Genomic DNA, 19,294 nt, shown 5'->3' with positions numbered 1-19,294 from the left:
TAGTTAAGAAAAGCAAATTGGAAAGGTATGTAGGTATGTTTATCATGTAGCTATATATGTTTCTAACTCCTTAAAATGATTTTCCTTTCAGTGAATTATCTGTCATTTTTCCAGCTTCCTACCTGTAATCTTATAGGGACTGATCCCATATTCTTTTTGATACTTTGAAATTGTCACTCAAAATGAAACAGTGCTTAAAAAGAAAAGTAGATTTATTTCTTGACTTCGTCTTTTCTTAATATATTTAATGTTCCCTTCTTTCTAAGGTTGACAGTATGTGAAGCATCCACCTTGTTTAAGTCAAGAAGATTCTACTTGTCTGGATGTGCTGAGTGTCCAGTTAGAATTTCTGAAATTCCATGAACCCTTTAACTTCATATATGTGTTTTGCATAGTTTTTATCTATCTCGGGGCTGTGTGGTTTATTCAGGGTGCATTTATAGAACATCCTTTCAAAGAAAAAATATTTTTTCTCCTTGTGATGAAGATATTTCCACTGAGACATTAGAGAAATTAAAAAATTCTCACTGTCATGTAATAACACTATACTTAGCATATATCACACATTATTTGTAATGGGAAAATTGAGGGAAATTTATCTATTTTTAAAACCTTCACCAAAAGTGAGGTCACTTTCAACATTTTTATATCTTAATATACTGGCATTTAAATAATTGATTAGTTTTTGTTCTTAATTTTGCAGTGTTTACTTATTTTTGAGAGAGAGAGAGAGATTGTGTGCTCGCATATGAGTGGGGCAGGGAGGAGGGAGGGAGAGAATCCCAAGCAGGTTCTGCACTGTCAGCCATATCCTGAAAGGGGGTTGAACCCACAAACCATGAGATCATAACTTGAGCCAAAATCAGGAGTCTGGACACTTAACTGATCCAGCTACCCAGGCGCCCCAGTTCTTGTTCTTTAAAAATCTGCTCAGAAACCATTTAAGTAGACATTTTCCTTTTCATTATATGGCTCTAAAGGCAGTGGTCATGAAAGAAAGGGATCTAATAAAAAGTATAGTCAACATTAGTTTTAAGTCATGGCCCCAATGAATGTCATATCTTTGGGAGTTTTTTTCATAAATCTTAGCCTGAATTGATTAATGGCATCTATAGAGTCTTATAACAAACCTTTTTCTTATCTTTTTCTGTAATAGACATGTTACCCATATTTGATGATTTGCATTTTCCACTTTTCAGTGATTACTTATTGGACCCAGAGTACTTGCTAGAGGACAGATTGGAATGATAGGAATCCTTCATTGCATAAGATTTTTGTTTTAGCTTAAAAATGAGTTCTAAGGGGCGCCTGGGTGGCTTAGTCGGTTAAGCGTCCGACTTTCGCTTAGGTCATGATCTCGCGGTTCGTGGGTTCGAGCCCCGCGTCGGGCTCTGTGCTGACTGCNAAAAAAAAAAAAAAATGATTTCTAAAATGTTAATCACTTGTTTTCTTGTTAACATAAAAGCAAAAACAATTTAAATGATTACCAGCAAGTTTGGAAAATCAGTTTGTTTATACAACTGCGTCCAGTGGGGTTGGAAAAGCTATTGTACTATAAAACCTTTTTAAGACAGCTGTTTTGAAATAGATGTTAATTATCATTTAAAAAAAATGTTAAATGTTGTTCTTTTGTGTTAGGTGCAAATGTCAATTGTCAAGCATTGGACCAAGCTACTCCCTTGTTCATCGCTGCTCAGGAGGGCCACACAGAATGTGTAGAGCTTTTGCTGTCCAGTGGGGCAGATCCTGATCTTTACTGTAATGAGGATGACTGGCAGTTACCTATTCATGCAGCTGCACAAATGGGCCATAGAGAGTAAGTAGTAAAACAGAAAATAAAAATAGTCCCATAATTAAAAGGCAGCAAAGAATAAGTCTTCTGGGCCAGTTCTTTTAACTTTAGGCAAAATCCTTGGTATTTTCTTTACCAACCGGCTGTATGATTAGATCCACCCCCATATCTGTCCCCCATGCCCATCCCAGCTCCTCTCTTAGCCTTACACTCTCCTGGTGGGAACAGAATGGCTGGAGATGGAGCCCTGGGGCATCCTCAGGGTATTAAATCTTTCCTCTGATTTCTCAAGCTGTGGCCATACTCTGCTGTTCCACTCCGGTTTTATCCCAGTTGTCTTTATTTAACAATCTGATGACCTTATTCGACTTATTCATGTTACCTGCTTGACCTCAGAAAGCTTTTGAGTTTGTGACTCTTCTTGGGTCGAGGCTTTCCTTTGTGTGGCCTAGATAGATAGATAGTTCTCCCCATCTTGAACCCTTTGACTGGACCTTCTCTTTACCGAATCTCAAATCCAACTTGGTACTTTGCCCTACTTCTATTACTCTTCTTCCTTAGTCAAAAGATCTTATGAAATTCTTACCATTTTCTGGAGAAAGAGAGAGACTTAAAATTGGAACTCCTTGAAATTGGGGGTTCCAGGAATTTTAGAAGCAAATAAGCTTGTTATACCTTTGAGAATATGGTAGCCCATCTTAACATAAATTGGCAGTGAATAGTTTTTAAGTATATGTTTAAACTCTTGAGAGTTATAATTCTAAAACAGTGGTTTTATAGTTGTTGGTATTATTTAATTTAAAAGTAATAGTGAAATTGTCATTACTTTCATATGCTTACGTAATAGGAAATAGGAAAACAAATTATGTCATTTGGTTATTATGCCACTAGGTGGCATGGTATTTTACTATTTCCTTAAAGATGCTGTAATCATTTTTGCACCACATATAATTTTTCCAATCCGTTTTTAAAAGTTAAAGCACATTCATGTAGGGACATTAATCTGGTTCCTTATTTTAACAGATTACTGAGGTTTTAAGATTTGGTGTTTTTCTTAATTCTTGCTTGTTTATTTAAACAGAAGTTTTACATACAGTTATTTTAAAATGATACCAAAACTCTCTTGGGATTTGAGAGTTTCTCAAATTGGGAGTTTTATTGTTATGAAGGTTTCCTCCATGGACTACTCCTAATATAACCCCTTCTGTGAATGTAACTTCTAAGGAAAAGTGGCTCTGGAGTCGCCCTAGCTTTCTTTTCCCAGAAAGAACGGGAATTTCATGGCTGACCTTATCCCTACGGACTTATTTTTAATTTTAGAAGAGTAAACTGGTTCTTTTTTTCCAGTTCTGAGTCTTGGAGGTAAGTTTACAAATAAGCTAAGAACTTAGGTTTTAATGATTTTCTTTAAAACTTCCTCTACTTAGCAACCAGTTTCTTTATAAATCTGTCTCACTGTTTAAAGAGCTCAGATTCTTTTCAGAGAATAGAGTATTTTAGCAGAAATTCTTATTTCTTCCTCATGGAAATACTATTCATTTCATGTCACTTACCCTCTTTAAAAATTCTAATTACTTTACTTTGTACGTTTTAAGAAGGCACATCATTTATTTTCTTCATATAAGTTTATGTCTGGTATAATAAAGTTTCAAATGATTGGATCCTAAAATACCTAATAGAAAATTTGAATTTGGGGGAGTAGGGTGATGGTGGTGGCAAAGGAGAGAGATAATTGGTGAAAAAATGAGGACAATCTGTTATCTATTTACTTACAGTAACATTATTTAATTCTGTTTCAGATATACATAAAGATCTTTGTATACAGCAACAGTAAGGGTAACATTTTATTATCCTGTCAGAATTTAATGTAGGTAGAAGACAGAAAAAGACTTTAAATCAATCAGAGGTTGACCGTTAAAATATGTGCTATAGAAATATTGCCTGTACTCATGTACATATAAAACATGAATTCCCCTGAACTTGTGTGCTTACAGAATCTTGGAATTGTTAATACCACTTACCAACCGGGATTGTGACACTGGGCCTGACAAGGTGAGCCCCGTTTACTCTGCAGTGTTCGGAGGGCACGAACGGTGCCTAGAACTGTTACTGCAGCATGGCTACAGCCCAGACGCCCAGATGTGCCTCTTCTTTGGGTTCAACTCTCCCATGTGTATGGCTTTCCAAAAGAAGTATGTATATCTGCTATGTTTTTATTCTTTATTGCTACATGGAGATGTATTCCCAAGCGATTTTCTTTCATGATGAAACTCGAATTGAAGCTAAATTGTTAACTTAGAAAGAAACAAATAACCCTCTATATGATGTACCCGTTCCATCAGAGTATGGTAAAAATGAGGTGATAATGTCAGATTTTTTTTCCTCTTCCCTTTTTGGACCTGGATCATATTTTTATTGTAGCAACTTTAGAGAATACTTTCCGTGTATTAAAGTAAATGCAGGATTTCTCTGATAATACTTAGTTTTCAAAAACAATTCAAGAATTAAAACGTTCAGTTACATGATGGAATAAGGTTTGAGGATCTAATGTGTAAAATGATGACTATAGTTGACAAAACTGTATTGTATAGTAGAAGTTTGGTAAGAGTAGAACTTCATTTCTCTTACCAAAAAAAAGGTAAATATGTGATGTGATAGACGTGTTAATTTGATGGAGAGGAATTCCATCAATTTCACAATGTGTTTTATATATATATATATACATATATATATATGGAATTACTGTGTTGCATACTTTTAATATCTTACAATCTTATTTGTCAATTATACTTTAGTAAAGCTAGGGGAAGAAAAAAGTATTTAAAATGATTATCAGGGTGCCTGGGTGGCTCAGACCGTTAAGCGGCCGGTTTCGGCTCAGGTCATGTACCCACAGTTCAGGAGTTCGAGCCCCACATCAGGCTCTGTGCTGACAGCTCAGAGCCTGGAGTCTGCTTCAGATTCTATGTTTCTGTCTCTCTCTGCCCCTCCCCTGCTCACTGTCTGTCTCTCAAAAATAAGTAAGAAACATTAAACTTAAAAACATGACTTTATCCAATAAGGCATTGATTGTATTTCAGGTTATTTACCATTTGAAATTTGTAAGACTTACTAAGAGCCAAAAAAAGAAACTTTAGTTTTGTAAATATTTGTTTTGCTAATCTTTTATGATCTTGTGAAATAGAATAAATGAAGAATTACTGCTGTTTTATTAGCTTCTGGACGGTAGTTGTTTTATAAGACTTATAAGATTTCAAACATGGAAAGAGCCTAAGTGTCCATCAACAGATGAATGGATCAAGAAGATGTGGTTTCTCTATACCATGGAATACTACATGGCAATGAGAAACAATGAAATCTGGCCATGTGTAGCAACATGGATGGACCTTGAGGGTGTTATGCTGAGTGAAATAAGTCAGGCAGAGAAGGACAGCTACCATATGTTTGCACGTATAGGAAGATTAGGAGGAACTTGACGGAGGAACAAGGGGGAGAAGAAGGGCGGAAATGGTGGGGGAAAGGGAGAGAGGCAAACCATGAGAGACTCTTGAATGCTGACAAAAACTGAGGACTGATGGATGTGGGAGGGAGGAGGGATGGGCATGGAGGAGGGCACTTGTGGGGATGAGCACTGAGTGTTATGTGGAAACTAATTTGACAATAAACTATTTGTAAAAAAAAAAAAAGACTTCTAAGATTTCAAAATAGATGTAAGTATAAGGCTATGTGCAAGAAAATACCATATTGAATAATGTCTAGCGTCCATCCAGTAATGGAATAAGTTGTACAGATAGACACTCTTGTTTCTAATGACAAAGAAGAGGCCGCATGCATATCTCAAATTCCATTGGCTCTCTTGAATTCATGATCATGACCTGCTCTCCACAATTTAATTTTTTAAAAAAATAGTTTATTGTCAAGTTGGTTTCCATATAACACCCAGTGCTCATCCCCACAAGTGCCCTCCTCCCTGCCCATCACCTCCTTCCCTCACTCCCACTCCCATCAGTCCTCAGTTTGTTTTCAGCGTTCAAGAGTCTCTCATGATTTAATTGAAACATCTATAAAAAATTTATTTACTAAGCTTTTCAGTCAACCATTTTTTAACGTTTGCTATGCAAAAAAGAAGTTCATTTTATTTATTCTGAATGTAAGCTCCCAGATACATATTGTGGTCTGAATATTTGGGGTTTTGGTGATCTGAGTATCTGGGACCTGCTCCATGCATAGCTTTCATGATTTCATAGTAGTTAGTGGTGTACCTCTTCAAGTGTTGTCTTTCTAACATGTCTAGTTTTTCTTCAGTAGGGCTGCGTTGATGACTTAAGTTATTTAAGTTATTTTTCTCTAGATGTTTCTCTGATATTTATTAGGTCAGAATTGAACTTAAAATTTTTGTTTAATGTTTTCATTTATTTTTGAGAGAGAATGAGAGAGAGCGTGTACATTAGTTGGGGAGGGATATAGAGAGGGAAACAGAGGATCCAAGCAGACTGTGCACTGACAGCAGTAAGCCCGATGCTGGAGAATTGAACTTTTAAAAGATTATATCAGAACATAATGGTTTTGGATCGTTTGTATGTGTGTTTGTCCAACATCTTGATAGTCTTTTCTGGCCTTCATTTTGCCTTTTGGAGGAATAGCAGCTAACCTCATGCCTCATCAGCTGTTAAGTGTAGTTTGAATTAAACCATATGACATAGTGCCCCTGTTAACGCTGAAACATCTTACAATTAATATTTTTAAATCAGGAAAGTTGAACCCTGTGGAACAGAGTGTAAGGGGAACTCTGGAGAAGAGAGAGCTGGAAAAGGGCATCAGTCCTCTAATTCTCTGCCATCTGTCTTGAGTTCACCCCAAGCTTTGCTTGACAGACCCACATTGTTGTAAACAAGATTTAAACTGTCACCCAAGTCTCAGAGTAACCTCTGGGTGCAACGTTTTGTGAGACCAAACCCAAAACAGCATAACAAAGGCTTTGAGAACTGAACTGACGTTAGAACTGTGGTCTGTAGAAGATGAAACCAAAGTTGCAGTCAGAACTAAGTAGGTTATATGCCTGCAAAAATAAACAGGCAAAAGTTAAGTATTCTTCAAAGGATTATAACAGGACATAGAGCCTTCACAACAATAACATCAGTGTCTAGGCTACAATTTAAAATCATGTGATATGTGAGTACACTATGACTGATTCTCAAGGGAAAAGAATGAACAGACATCAAACTGGAGATAATTCAACAGTTGAAAATATAAAGTAATTGAGAACAGCTATTATAATGTACTATTTAAGGTAAACACACTTGAAATAAATGGAAAGGTAGAAATTCTCAACTGAGAAACAAAAACAGTGAAAGAGGAACCAACTGGACATTTTATAACTGGAAAATATAATACCTGAAATGGAAATTTCACTGCATGAGCTCCATAGCAGAATGGAAGAGGAAGAGAGAGGGCAAAGAGTCAGTTAATTTGAAGATAAACCAATAGAAATTACCCAAATGGAAGAATAGAGAGAAAAAAGATTGGGTGAAGCAGAAAAGGACAGAGCCTCAGAGTCCTGAAAACCAAAACTGGGGTGGGGGGAAGGCATGCTCAAAAAACAAATTGCTGAAAACTAAAAGTAAGAAGCAGCAGAATGATATATAGTGTTGCTTGTTCACAGACATGAACTAACATCCTTTGTTTTTGCTACTTTTGGTAATTTTGCTCTATGTAGTGGCCCTGTAAGCCACAATTCAGATCTGGTTTGGTGGCTTTAAAAGGGCTTATAAGCTCTTTTTTCCCCCATATGGGAACTTGTAATTGGACCAAATGTATTCTTAATTAGGTAGTTTTTTTTTTTTCAGTGAGAAAAGTCATTGGAAGGTATTACTTATTAGCCTATAGGGAAAAAGCTAAAACATCAAAATACCTGTTTTATGAGGGTGCATTCTCCTATTCTTTCTAATTATCTTTTCATTTGTTTGCCTGGGAGCCATGGCAATAGACTTAATTTCCATAAAGGTGTTGAGACATCTTTACCATGGTTACCTGCTTTGTGGGGAATTTAACTGAAGGGGAAACCTTTCCCAAGGGACTAAATCTGAAATATGGTAACGTGATAATAACCTCTGCTCACATTTAATGTGTTGACTTAGGTATAGTACATTGCACAATTTTTATCACATAGTAAGAAAATGCCATGGTTAATTTCTTCTCCTTGCCATCCTCCATTTAGCTAGAAAACGATATCAATTAAATTTTAATCTCTACTACATTTATATTAGCTAATTAATATCTGGTATTAGTTTGCATGTCAATCACTGTACATGTGATCTCTTGATTATTTTGGAACTCCATATAAAGTTTGCCTAATCATGCAAGAAAACTATCATCCTCCCAATAGGTTTTGTTTTAGTATATCAAGACGGTAGCATAGCCGTCTGGGGGAAAAAAAATCAAAATACAATAAGTATGCATCTTAAAATTTGAATTCTTGGGGCCTTTTGGATGGCTCAGGTGGAAGAGCAATGCAATTCTTGGAGTCATGAGTTTGAGCCCCATGTTGGGTGTAGCAATTACTTAAAAATAAAATCTTAAAAAAAAATGGATTTTCTGTAGTCACACACCTAAAATTAACTAAATTAATTAGAACTACCATTTAAAAGGCAAGGATAATTGAATATAATTTTTATTTAAAAATAACTATTATGTGCTTTTGTTTTATAATGAAACCGTATATGAATTTCCTTTATCCCATTTACCAACTATTAATAAGAATTTGAATTCTGGTCACAAAAATGGTACCAGAAACCTTGGAAGACTATATTTTCTGAAATTAATGATTAGATACTCAATTTTTCAGAGATTGGGTAAGAGGTAAGTTTAGTGGCATATGTCTTGAAATTTTATTTTTATAGCAACCATATGTTTTTATAATAATGTTTGGTATAAAATCAAAAGATTTACTCAACATTGACTTTAGTAATAACGAGTCAGAGACTTGTTTTCACATTTGTATGTTTTTGACATTTGGAAATTTAGTATTTGTGGCCCTTACTGCACTATTGGCCTGTTCTGCTTTTAGTAAGCTTTTCTCTCCTTTTACAAAGAAAGGTACAATGAACATCGAATGGTGATGAAAATAATAAATATAAATAATGGCTCTGGGTTTTATGTTTTCCCTTCTTTATTGTTTTATTCAGCCAAGTTAACTTGTTAGCTCAGGATTCTGAAACATTTTTGTTCTGTATCCCTTTGAGAGAGTGAGCTTCCATTTGAAGCAGTGGTCTTTAGCTCTCCTCTCCACTAGGAGGCATGATAGGAAGGTATCTCTTGCACTGCTGTACAAAAGCAGTCTTTGTCCTTTAGGGCTAAAGAGTTAACAGCTTCAGTGACATGAAAGGCAGTCTTTCAAGAGCATAGCTAAGTAATTCACTTCAAATGAGAAAAAGACTCCTTAGGTAAAGGAGGAGGGATGCTGAGAAATTTCACGACAATTTGAACAAACGTTAATGTCTTTTATATATGACTGTAAAGCATGGGCATGGCTTAACTGACCTGATTTTGTCTTTTAATTGATCCTGATCATAGTTATCCCATTTGTTTTAGAGAAATTGTGTCCATTCTCATCATCATATCACACATGGGTACCCCTGACAGGGCCTAATGTCTTCATTTTGTTTTTGGCTGATGGCCAAAACTTACTATATGACCTTTTGACAGTCCAGCTAATAAGTTGGTTAGATGTTTTGTTGGCTAATTGAACATAAAATGCCCAAGATGTTTGCCTGTTTCTATTTGTTTAAACTAAGTCTTCTTAACATGTTGAATTTCCTTTCACTGTACTTCTGTCATCAGGGCACTTCTTCTGTACACAGGTTTTGAATTTCAAAGAGCAGAATGTTGGAAAAGGTATAACCCTAAAAATGAGTCCTGGAAATTTTTTTTTTAATTTTTTTTTTGAAGTCTGAGAAAATTCCTTAGATTTAATGTTATGTTAAAAGCTATTTGATAATAAAAAGAACTACTGCTAATAAAAAATAAGACTACTTCACCAAACCAATTTAAAGTGTTTACAGTCGCAATAAAAATGAGGCAGATCACTTTCTAAAGAAAGTAGTGTTTTTATACTTTCTCATATGTTTAATCAAATATTCTTAGAAAATTTGGTTTTTAGTAATATTTTAAAATAAAGTAAAATAAAATATTTGTAAGTGAAAAGGAAAAGAGACATGGTCTCAAAGGAGTAGATATATAATACATTGATAAGTAAATGAATGAATAAATGAGTCCATAAATACGCAATATTTGCACATAAATACACAACAAATACGCTTCATTTCTAAATTTTTAAAACTCTCCTCTTAATATCTGTTGATTTTCACTGTTTATCTAATGAGCAGTCTCTTAAGGTGGCATAGTTATTTCTTGGTATTTGTGTTAAATAGGATGGACTATTTCTTTTTAATCTCTAGGCTCTTCAAGAGTTGTTTCAGTTCTTCATCAGGGCTTGAGAGAGAATGTAAGTGTTAAGGGAATTATGTGCATATGTCCATGTAATTTATATTTTAACCAAAGGTTATCTAAGTCCTAAGCCTATTGCTGCTCAGTGATATGTGATAATCAGAGTCATGGAGCACTGAAGATGCTTGTGTTTCTGGAGCTTGTACGTGTATTTAATAGCTTTCCTAGGAGTTCAGGGGATGCTGACAAAGTTTATGACCATCCACTTCATTTTGTGTTTATTATTTGCCATGTAAGTGGTAGTTTTGTTAGAAAAGGGTCTATAATGTAGTACTAGGCAATCACATAAGCTTTTAGGAGTGCTCTTGTCTTGACACATGGCTGATAATTGGAAGATACTTAGAGCTGGGTTTTCCAAAGTGTGTTCTGTAGAATACTATTTCTATAGGTAGATATACTATATCTATAGTAGATATTACATATGACACAGGAGGTTTCCAAACACACAAGTTTGGGAAACACAGGTTTAAGCAATGTTTAATAAGGTTGGTTGGTTTGTTTGTTTTTCCTGAAAGTCTTCTAATATTTTTTCTTAGGGTGATGCCTGTGAATTCCTAAAGAAGGAGTGAATCTACACAAGTTTGAAAACAGGATGAACTTATGTTTACTATAAATATACTTTTGTTCCTGTGTTTATAGACTTTTGGGCATTTTAAACTCTATTATGCTTTTTTCAGGTAAAGAATTGGACCTGTTAAAAAAATTCAACTGAGTAAATTTGAAGATCTTTTTTTAAAAAGTTTTTGGTTTTTTTTAGAGAGAGAGAGAGCTGGGGAGGGCCAGAGACAGAGACAGAGAGAGAGAGAGAGAAGACAGAGCGCCTCCCAAGCAGACTCTGCACTGCCAGTGCAGAGGCAGATGCAGGGCCTGAAATCACGAATCGTGAGATCATGACCCAAGCCAAAATCGAGTCAGAAGCTTTATCAACAGAGCCACCCTGGTGCCCCATATTTGAGGACCTTAATTGGCTTTACTAAACAATTCATGAATCAGGCAGCATCCCATCTAGCAAGTAGAGACGTCCGCTGAACTAGACAAAACAAAGGTTTTTAAAGGCAGCAAGAGGGCATAAGAAAAGGAGACATGAATTTATTAGCAAGTAAATGTGTTGTTGAGGCAAGATTGCCTTCCTAAGGGGATGGAAATTTTCTAGTATTGACCAGGAAAATTCCATGTTGACTGGTTAAAAGTCACATTCCTTAGGGAGTTGAAACTGCTGTTAGGTTAGGTCTTAAGCCTTGGTTTACTGACTGGGGGCCTTAGCCTGGATGATGCCATGTGGGGCCTGTGATTTTCTCGTTTAAAAGGCCTATTTCTTTAATTTTAAAGATATTTCTTCTAAAATGTATCTGAAGGTTGCAGAAGACATTTTGGTGTTTAATTCAAAATGTGACTAGCATACTTTTTTATGTATTTATTTTCTAGCATACTTTAAAAAAATAAGTTCATCCTATAGTTCTTTCTTTTCTGGCCTCACTGTATACCGATGGTGGGAACTTTGGGGTTCAGAGCCAGTGGCCAAGAAAGAATTCTTGAGACAACTTCTTCTGCTCACAGGTACTTATGCTATAATAAAAACCACCTTTAATTGCACCAAAAGCTCCACAAGAATTCTTTCTTGGCTGTCAGCTCTGAGTCCCAATATTTCCACATCATGTAATATGTAGAGTTTCTCAAATATTATCATTTTGGAGCCTTTGTCATATAGATCATTTCCAGGGTTTAGTTTTCCATGGAACATACTTTGGGAAACAGGTCTGGCCTTAACATATTCCTCAATTTCATTTAACTATTTCATTAAATGTTCAGTTTTCATACTAGAGGAGAGAGATTTCATGGATTTACTATGTCATATTCACTGGCTAGATTTTGATGTGATACTCTGCCAGTTCTATCAGTTACTAGCTCTGTCTAAGCTTCCGTTTTTGTATCTAGAATAGAGATAATAATAGAACTTATTTCTTACTTCTTAGGGTTGTTGTGAGGATTAAGGCAAATCTTCCATATAGCACATTTAGCACAGTGCCTGGTACCTAATAAATACTAAAGTTTATTATTGAAGGAATTATATGTGCAAATGTTCTTGCCACATTTTAGAGATGGATGGTTTATATTTTGGCCTTGTTTTTGAAATTTTCTTAGCAGGAGCTACATGTCTAGGTGCTATATTGAAATTTTAATAGGAAAGCCACTAATTGTTTTTTAGTTTTTTTTTTCTAAACAGAAAATGGCTACAGAAGCCATCTGTAGCACTTAATCTAATAGCTTGCATTTAGTTCTTCCATTTACCTTTGTATTCTGTAGCAAAAGTATATTTCTTTAAGAGCTAAATCATTAAGAGCTAAAGTATCTGTGGTTAGGCTATTGATGGTTCCAAAGCTTTTGAGGGAAGAGTTCAAACCAGTCCCTGAATTGTACATGTAAACACTCATGCCTCGAAAATGGCCAGGCTTCTGGAGAATTACACATCCCATTTGTAGTGAGGCAGTTTCTCACACTTTACCTGCATATATATTGGAACTTGTTCAACAGGCCATGTGTATAGTGGAATCAGCAAGTAATAACTGCAGGCAAAATAACGAGAGCCCTAGTCAAATGAGGTCAAAATAAATTGGTGATAACTGTTTAAAACCATCAGTCAGAAGTACATCCTTTAGCATTTCTGGTAGTGCAAGCCTGCTGGAGACCAACCTCTCAGCTTTCCTGTATCTGAAAAGAGCCAGAGCAAGAAAAAAAAAAAAAAAAAAAAAAAACCCACATACATTCAGGACTGTTTTCAAGAACAGTGATGTGAACGATGGACTTCTCATCAGGAAAAAATAGCAAGATGGTAGACAGGTAAAAGGGCGTTAATTTTTATAAAGAAATTTTGAAATTATCAATTTGCCTTTTCTAATTGCTGTGTAGGTAACTAAAAGTAAAAGAAATGCCATTTAAGGTTTTAACTGAAGAAAAGCACAAATTGGAGATTAAAACAACATAGATTTATGAAAATATGCATGGATTAGGTGACAATTTACTTATGTGTTTGTTTGTTTTTTAACAGCCTTTAAAACCTGATTTCAAGTTCTAGACATTAAGCCCTTAGAAGGAGTTGGTCTCACATAACAGTGGTTTAAACATTTTATATTTGTTTTATCAATAGTTTTTATGCCTCTTATTTACTCAGGTTCTATGATACAGTGATTAATGAATTATTTCTTATTTATAGTTTAAAATAGGATTAATGCCAATTTCAAAGGGAGAATAATTTTGTTACGTATTTTCTTTCACAGTTGTAGACATAGTGAACATACATGTTTGCTGAGCTTTGGTACAATTATAGCATCAACAAATTTTAAAAATTTTTTAATGTTTTTTCTTTATTTTTGAGAAAGTCAGAGTATGAGCCGGGAATGAGCCGGGAAGGGAGAGACAGAGGCTGAAGTAGGCTCCTGGCTCTGAGCTATCAGCACAGAACCCTACACGGGGTGAACCCATGAACCAGAAGATCATGACCTGAGCTGAAGTCGAATGCACAACCAACTGAGCCACCCAGACGCCCCAACATAAATAGTTTTAAAAATGTGGTCTCAAAACCATCATGATTGCAGTTTTTGACGACTGTATCATATTTTGTACTTACCTGCTACTCGTTAAATATATAGATAATTGGTTTCTTTAAAAAATGTTTTTAATGTTTTTTTTTGAGAGAGAGTAAGACAGTGCAAGTGGTAGAGGGGGAGGGGCAGAGAGAGAGAAGGAGACACAGAATGTGAAACAGGCTCCCCAGGCCGTGAGCTGTCAGCAAAGAGCCTGTTGTGGGGCTCAAACCCACAAACTGTGATATCCTCACCTGAGTCGAAGTCAGACATTTAACCAACTGAGCCACCAAGGCGTCCCGTTAATTTCTTTCTTTTAAAAGTCTATGATAGAAAAAAAGTCTGTTGTAGATAATACTGTCATTAACATACTTTGCAAATAGGATATAATTTCTTTTTTATTTTGTCTTGGATAAATTCCTAAGGTTTGTATTTATTCTATTTATTTGTTTGTTTATTATTTAACTTGGCTCCACACCCAGCATGGGGCTTGAACTCATGACCCTGAGTTCAAGAGTTTCATGTTCTACCTACTGAGCCAGCCAGGCACCCCCTATTATGTTTTAATTTATATCATATTTAACTTCACCTATAGTTTTATTTTACAAATACATGTAACGTGCTAGTGATGTGTGCCAGAAAGTTTACGTAATTTGTTTAGAATCCCATAGCTAGTAAGTAGAAGAACAGATTTGCTCCAGAGTTTCTGCCCCTTACAACTTGCTGTGATGATACCTCTTGATACATCTTGCCATTTAGCTCCCTTGGAAAAGGGTTACACTTATTTTCAGTCAGTTTAACTACAACTTATTATCAGTGTTGGATGATACATTAAAACAAAAAAACTGACCAATTTAATAGGTATAAAATGATTTTTTTTCTTAAATTGTTTATTTTTGAAAGAGAGAAAGCCTGAGCAGGGGAGATACGCGGCACGGAGGGTTGGGTTGGGGAGGGGGGAAGGAGGAAGACAGAGGATCCGAAGCAGGTTCTGCACAGACAGGAGTGTGGGGCTCTATCTCATGAACTGTGAGATCATGACCTGAGCTGAAACTGGATGATCAACTGAATGAGCCACTCAGGTGCTCCTAAAATGATATACTTGTATTCTGTAGAAGTACTTGATGAAGAAGATTAATTTAAAAATATAAAACTAAGTTAAATTTTTGTTCGTAAAAAAGCTTTTCTTGTTTTTACCATTGTAAATTTAAAAGTAAAAGGGAAATTGACTAAAGTTATTACTAAAAGAAATGGTATATTGGAAATTCCTAGAGTGACTTTTCTGTCTTTAGGGACTGATGACATTGTTTTTGAACTTTGCTTAGCAAGTATTTTGTTGTAAATACTTACTTGCATAAAAATACCAGAATTTGAGAAGAGTTTTCTGTTGTCAGTGGTAATTTTTAAATTATCTACTTAAGATGATTTTTAAAAATTTTAAGGACACTACCTGTTCATCGCTGAAAATTAAAAACCATGCAGGAGGATGTAAATTACAAAGTAGAATACTCCCTTTCTCCTAGTTCTCTGGTCCCAATTCACTAGATATGTGAAGGGGCTACGGGATGAGAGCCCCCTAAAATGTATCACTTTGGCATTAAGATTATTTTGAGTTAAAAGTAATAAAAATCCAACAGGGGCAGGAAAAGCTCTCTGCCTCCCCCAAAAACTGCCTAACTTTACATGGGAAAGGAGAGCCTGCAATAGGAAGAGAGCTATTAACTATTTATGAGAATTTTTTTTATATGGAAGTCTAACTTTTCTTTCCTTCCTTCCTTCTTTCTTTCTTTCTTTCTCTCTCCTGGAGCTGTGAGGTTTTTGGAATTGTGAATATTCTTTTGAAATATGGAGCCCAGATTAATGAACTTCATTTGGCATACTGCCTGAAGTATGAGAAATTTTTAGTATTTCGCTACTTTTTGAAGAAAGGTTGTCCCCTGGCACGGTGGCGCTATATGTCTGAATTTATAAGTCATGCACTTCAAGCACAGACAACTTATAAGGAATGGCTGCCGTCTCTCCTGCTTGCTGGCTTTAACCCACTGAATCTACTCTGCAGTTCATGGTAAGAAGTCCTACCGTAGTGGAACTTTTCCCTTTGGAGTGAATATACTACCTTCAGTTTCTCCCAATTTCTTAAGATCCCCATTTAGGAGGAGGGGGTATGTGTGTATGTGTCCATGAGTGTTGACGTGACGGCTTGGTTGGGGTGAAGGAGCTGGGGAGCTGAGATGGAATGTAACGAATGTTAAGAGTGCTGGAAAAGGTAAGCGGTGACTGGAAGGGTTAGAAATGGATGATGCCAAAGCATTCTTTGGAGAGGGCTATTTTCTTCTACCTAGGCCATCTCTCCTGCTCTTATGCCTGTGACAGAATGGTTGTAGCTGCTTTGGAGATGTCTGTTATCCTTTCATCTACAAGATGGAATACGCTTGTCCTCTAGGCATCTTGTCTATTTGAACTTCATCTCCTTTAATATAAATGCTGATTTCTGAAGTAGTTGATAATATATGAAAGTTGACTCAGGAGTTTTCTTGGATGAGAAGAGAAAGCTGTTTCTGCCAGCCTCTAGCTTTTGCAAAAGTTGTTTTTATCTAGGTGGGGCTGAGAAGGTGATTGCAGCAATGAAATAACTCTGTTGGCCTGATAATTCAAGTCAAATGAGAAAATAGTATAAAGTGTCCAGGAAAATAGAGGGCATGGGTATTGTATACAATTTCAGTGAAACATCTCGATGACTTCCTTTTTGTGTCTCAGAAACAACCATTCACTAAAATAATGTTTAGACAAATACTCAATTTTGCATTTCAGCCAAAAAGCGCTTTGATATCTTGTTAAATTTGGGTTTTTCGTTTGAAAACAGGTCCTCTTTGGGCTTCATGTAGGTGACAATATGTTCCCTACTTGCACGTTTTACTCTGCATATCTGGGGACCCCGTCTTCCACTTGATGGCTTCTCTGTCTGCATATGATGAACAGTCTCTATTTGGCAGGATCCCCCGTCTCACCTTTTATTACATCTGTCAATATATAGATTTCAGGAATTTTTACTAAGTAGAGGTCTTATGCTTATGTCTGTCATCCATTTGTTACTGTTTCACATAATGCAGTTTATAAGGAAACACTGCTTTCTGGGAAGTTGTTTGAGGAACATAGAAATAAAGGCAAAGTTCAGGTACATGCTCCTATTCCCACTTTACTTTTTGTTTATGGCTTACATTAGGTTGAGTGCCTGGTTGTATTTACCCCTTTTCCCAGCAGCTGATTAATATCCAGTTGCCGGTCAGATACTCATTGTTGCAGCTCTCTCTATACCTTTTCAATACAATTTCACAAAAGTCCATTATATTTTAGATAATTGAATGAAATATAAAGATTATTGACTATTTATTGAGATGTCACTGATTTTTTAAAATTCTTAAAAAAAATTTTTTTTTAAATTTTTATAGTTTATTTTTGAGACAGAGAGAGACAGAACATGAGCTGGGAAGGGGACAGAGAGAGAGGGAGACAGAATCTGAAACAGGCTCCAGGTTCTGAGCTGCCAGCACAGAACCCGATGTGGGGCTTGAACCCACGAACCGCAAGATCATGACTTGAGCCGAAGTCGGACGCTTAACCGACTGAGCCACCCAGGCGCCCTAAAAAAATTTTATTTTAGAGAGAGAGAGAGAAAGAGAGAGAGAGTGCAAGCAGAGGAGAGAGGCAGAGAGAAAATGTTAAGTAGGCTCCACACTCAGCACGGAGCCTTATGCCCAGTTCGATCCTCTGACCCTGGGATCATGACCTGAGTGGAAATCAAGAGTAGTGTTCTCAGGGCGCCTGGGTGGCTCAGTCTGTTAAACGTCCGACTTCAGCTTAGGTCATGGTCTCACGGTTCATGGGTTTGAGCCCTGTGTCAGGCTTTGTGCTGACAGCTGACTCAGAGCCTGGAGCCTGTTTCAGATTTCATGTCTCTCTCTCTAACCCTCCCCTGCTCATGCTGTCTCTCTCTCTCAAAAATAAATAAGAAAACACTTAAAAAGAAAAAAAAAGATTAGTGTACTCAATCGACAAAGGCAACCAGGGGCCCTGAGAAATGACTGATTTGTAAAAAGTATTCGTATATGCGTATTTGTGTTAAAACCCCCTTTATAAGTGCGTGGATGTGCATAGACAAACCACTAAGATAGAAACACGTGCTAAAGAATGCTGTGTCTAACTATTAACAGTTATTTAAGTACCCTTCACTATTAGCTTAGGGGATTTTGTGGTTATGTCAGCTCCTGACAGCTAGCCACTATTACCTCTCACCATTCTAAGATTCACTCCCCAACTGCTGCTCTAAATTCAGTGCAGCATGAGGGGGCAACTGTGGACAGCCCTGAACAGCCCTGAGGGTGTGTCCTCTGCACCCCCTGCCTTCTCAGCAGTACTCTTGGTGTTCCTCCCTGCAGCTACTGACTCCACTCTGTAGAGCTTGTCCATTACTTTCAGCCTTCACTCTCATCTGGTTTCTAGTTTCTTTCTTTAACTAACACTTAGAGTACTGCCTGACACAGTAACGACTATTTTAAGTTCTTTACTGTATTAATTTGTTTAATATGAAATACAGTAGATACTATTGTCCTCATTTTACAGAGAAGCAAATTGAGGCCCAGAGTGTTTAACATACTTGCTCAAGCTCACACAGCTAGTAATTTACTAGTACTAGAGTTTATCCCTGCAATATGGCTGTCCAGTAGTAGTGTGGCTCAGTCTGTGTTTCTAACCACTGCGCTATGCTGCCTTAGCCCTGTGTGTCCATATGGATACTGTAGTTACATCACTTCATTTCAGGTTCCTTAATCCGTTGCCTAACCTAGGGACGTGTATGTGCTAGCTTTTCTTGCTCCTTACTCCTAAATTAGCAAGAACCTATAGGGGGAAAAATTAAAGGTTGCCGTCTTTCCTTTCCTCCTCAGTCAACTCTGTAGAGGGCTGGGAGAGGGAATTATTCCCATTAATTCTCCTAGAAGGATTTGTAAAATACACTCTTCCACCCCCAGTTTGGATACAGGACGCCCTGCATTGTGAATAGGCTATTTAAGAGTTTCTCTGTGTTATATTTGTTGATATATCTCTGTGATAGATATATATATATTTAGAGAGAGACAGAGGAGAGAAGAGAATGTTGGCATAGAAAGGAGTTGAGAACCAGTATAATGCTACAAATTATTTTGAAATAAATTGTAAAACTTTCAACTATCTGAATGGAAAATGCCAGTTGTATATATTTTGCTCCAAAGGAGTAACTTTAGTCACTTTATATTCATTAGAAAAATACAATGGAAAATTTTACTTTAGCAATGAAAACGCTTAACATGGTCAAATTTTTGTTCACTGATCTTTTATTGAATGGATAAAGCTACTGTTTACACTGAATATGATATATGTT

General features: G+C 36.4%; 1 protein-coding gene across 2 annotated transcripts in view; it reads left to right on the top strand.

Annotated features, from left to right (window-relative positions):
• Positions 1-19,294, top strand: part of ASB3 (ankyrin repeat and SOCS box containing 3) — a 117,120-nt gene that overhangs the window by 76,235 nt on the left and 21,591 nt on the right. The window contains exons 6-8 of one of the 2 annotated variants that reach the window (XM_077772355.1): positions 1,639-1,816; positions 3,787-3,984; positions 15,686-15,943. In XM_077772355.1, coding sequence (XP_077628481.1) covers positions 1,639-1,816; positions 3,787-3,984; positions 15,686-15,943 — 634 coding nt within the window. The remainder of the gene's footprint in view (positions 1-1,638; positions 1,817-3,786; positions 3,985-15,685; positions 15,944-19,294) is intronic. The other variant, XM_077772356.1, reaches the window with a different exon arrangement.

The sequence above is a fragment of the Crocuta crocuta genome, unplaced genomic scaffold, assembly GCF_008692635.1.
Source record: "Crocuta crocuta isolate KB4526 unplaced genomic scaffold, BGI_CrCroc_1.0 scaffold830, whole genome shotgun sequence".
NCBI lineage: Eukaryota > Metazoa > Chordata > Mammalia > Carnivora > Hyaenidae > Crocuta > Crocuta crocuta.
Note: the sequence above shows the minus strand (reverse complement) of the source record. Positions and strands in the feature narration are given on the sequence as shown.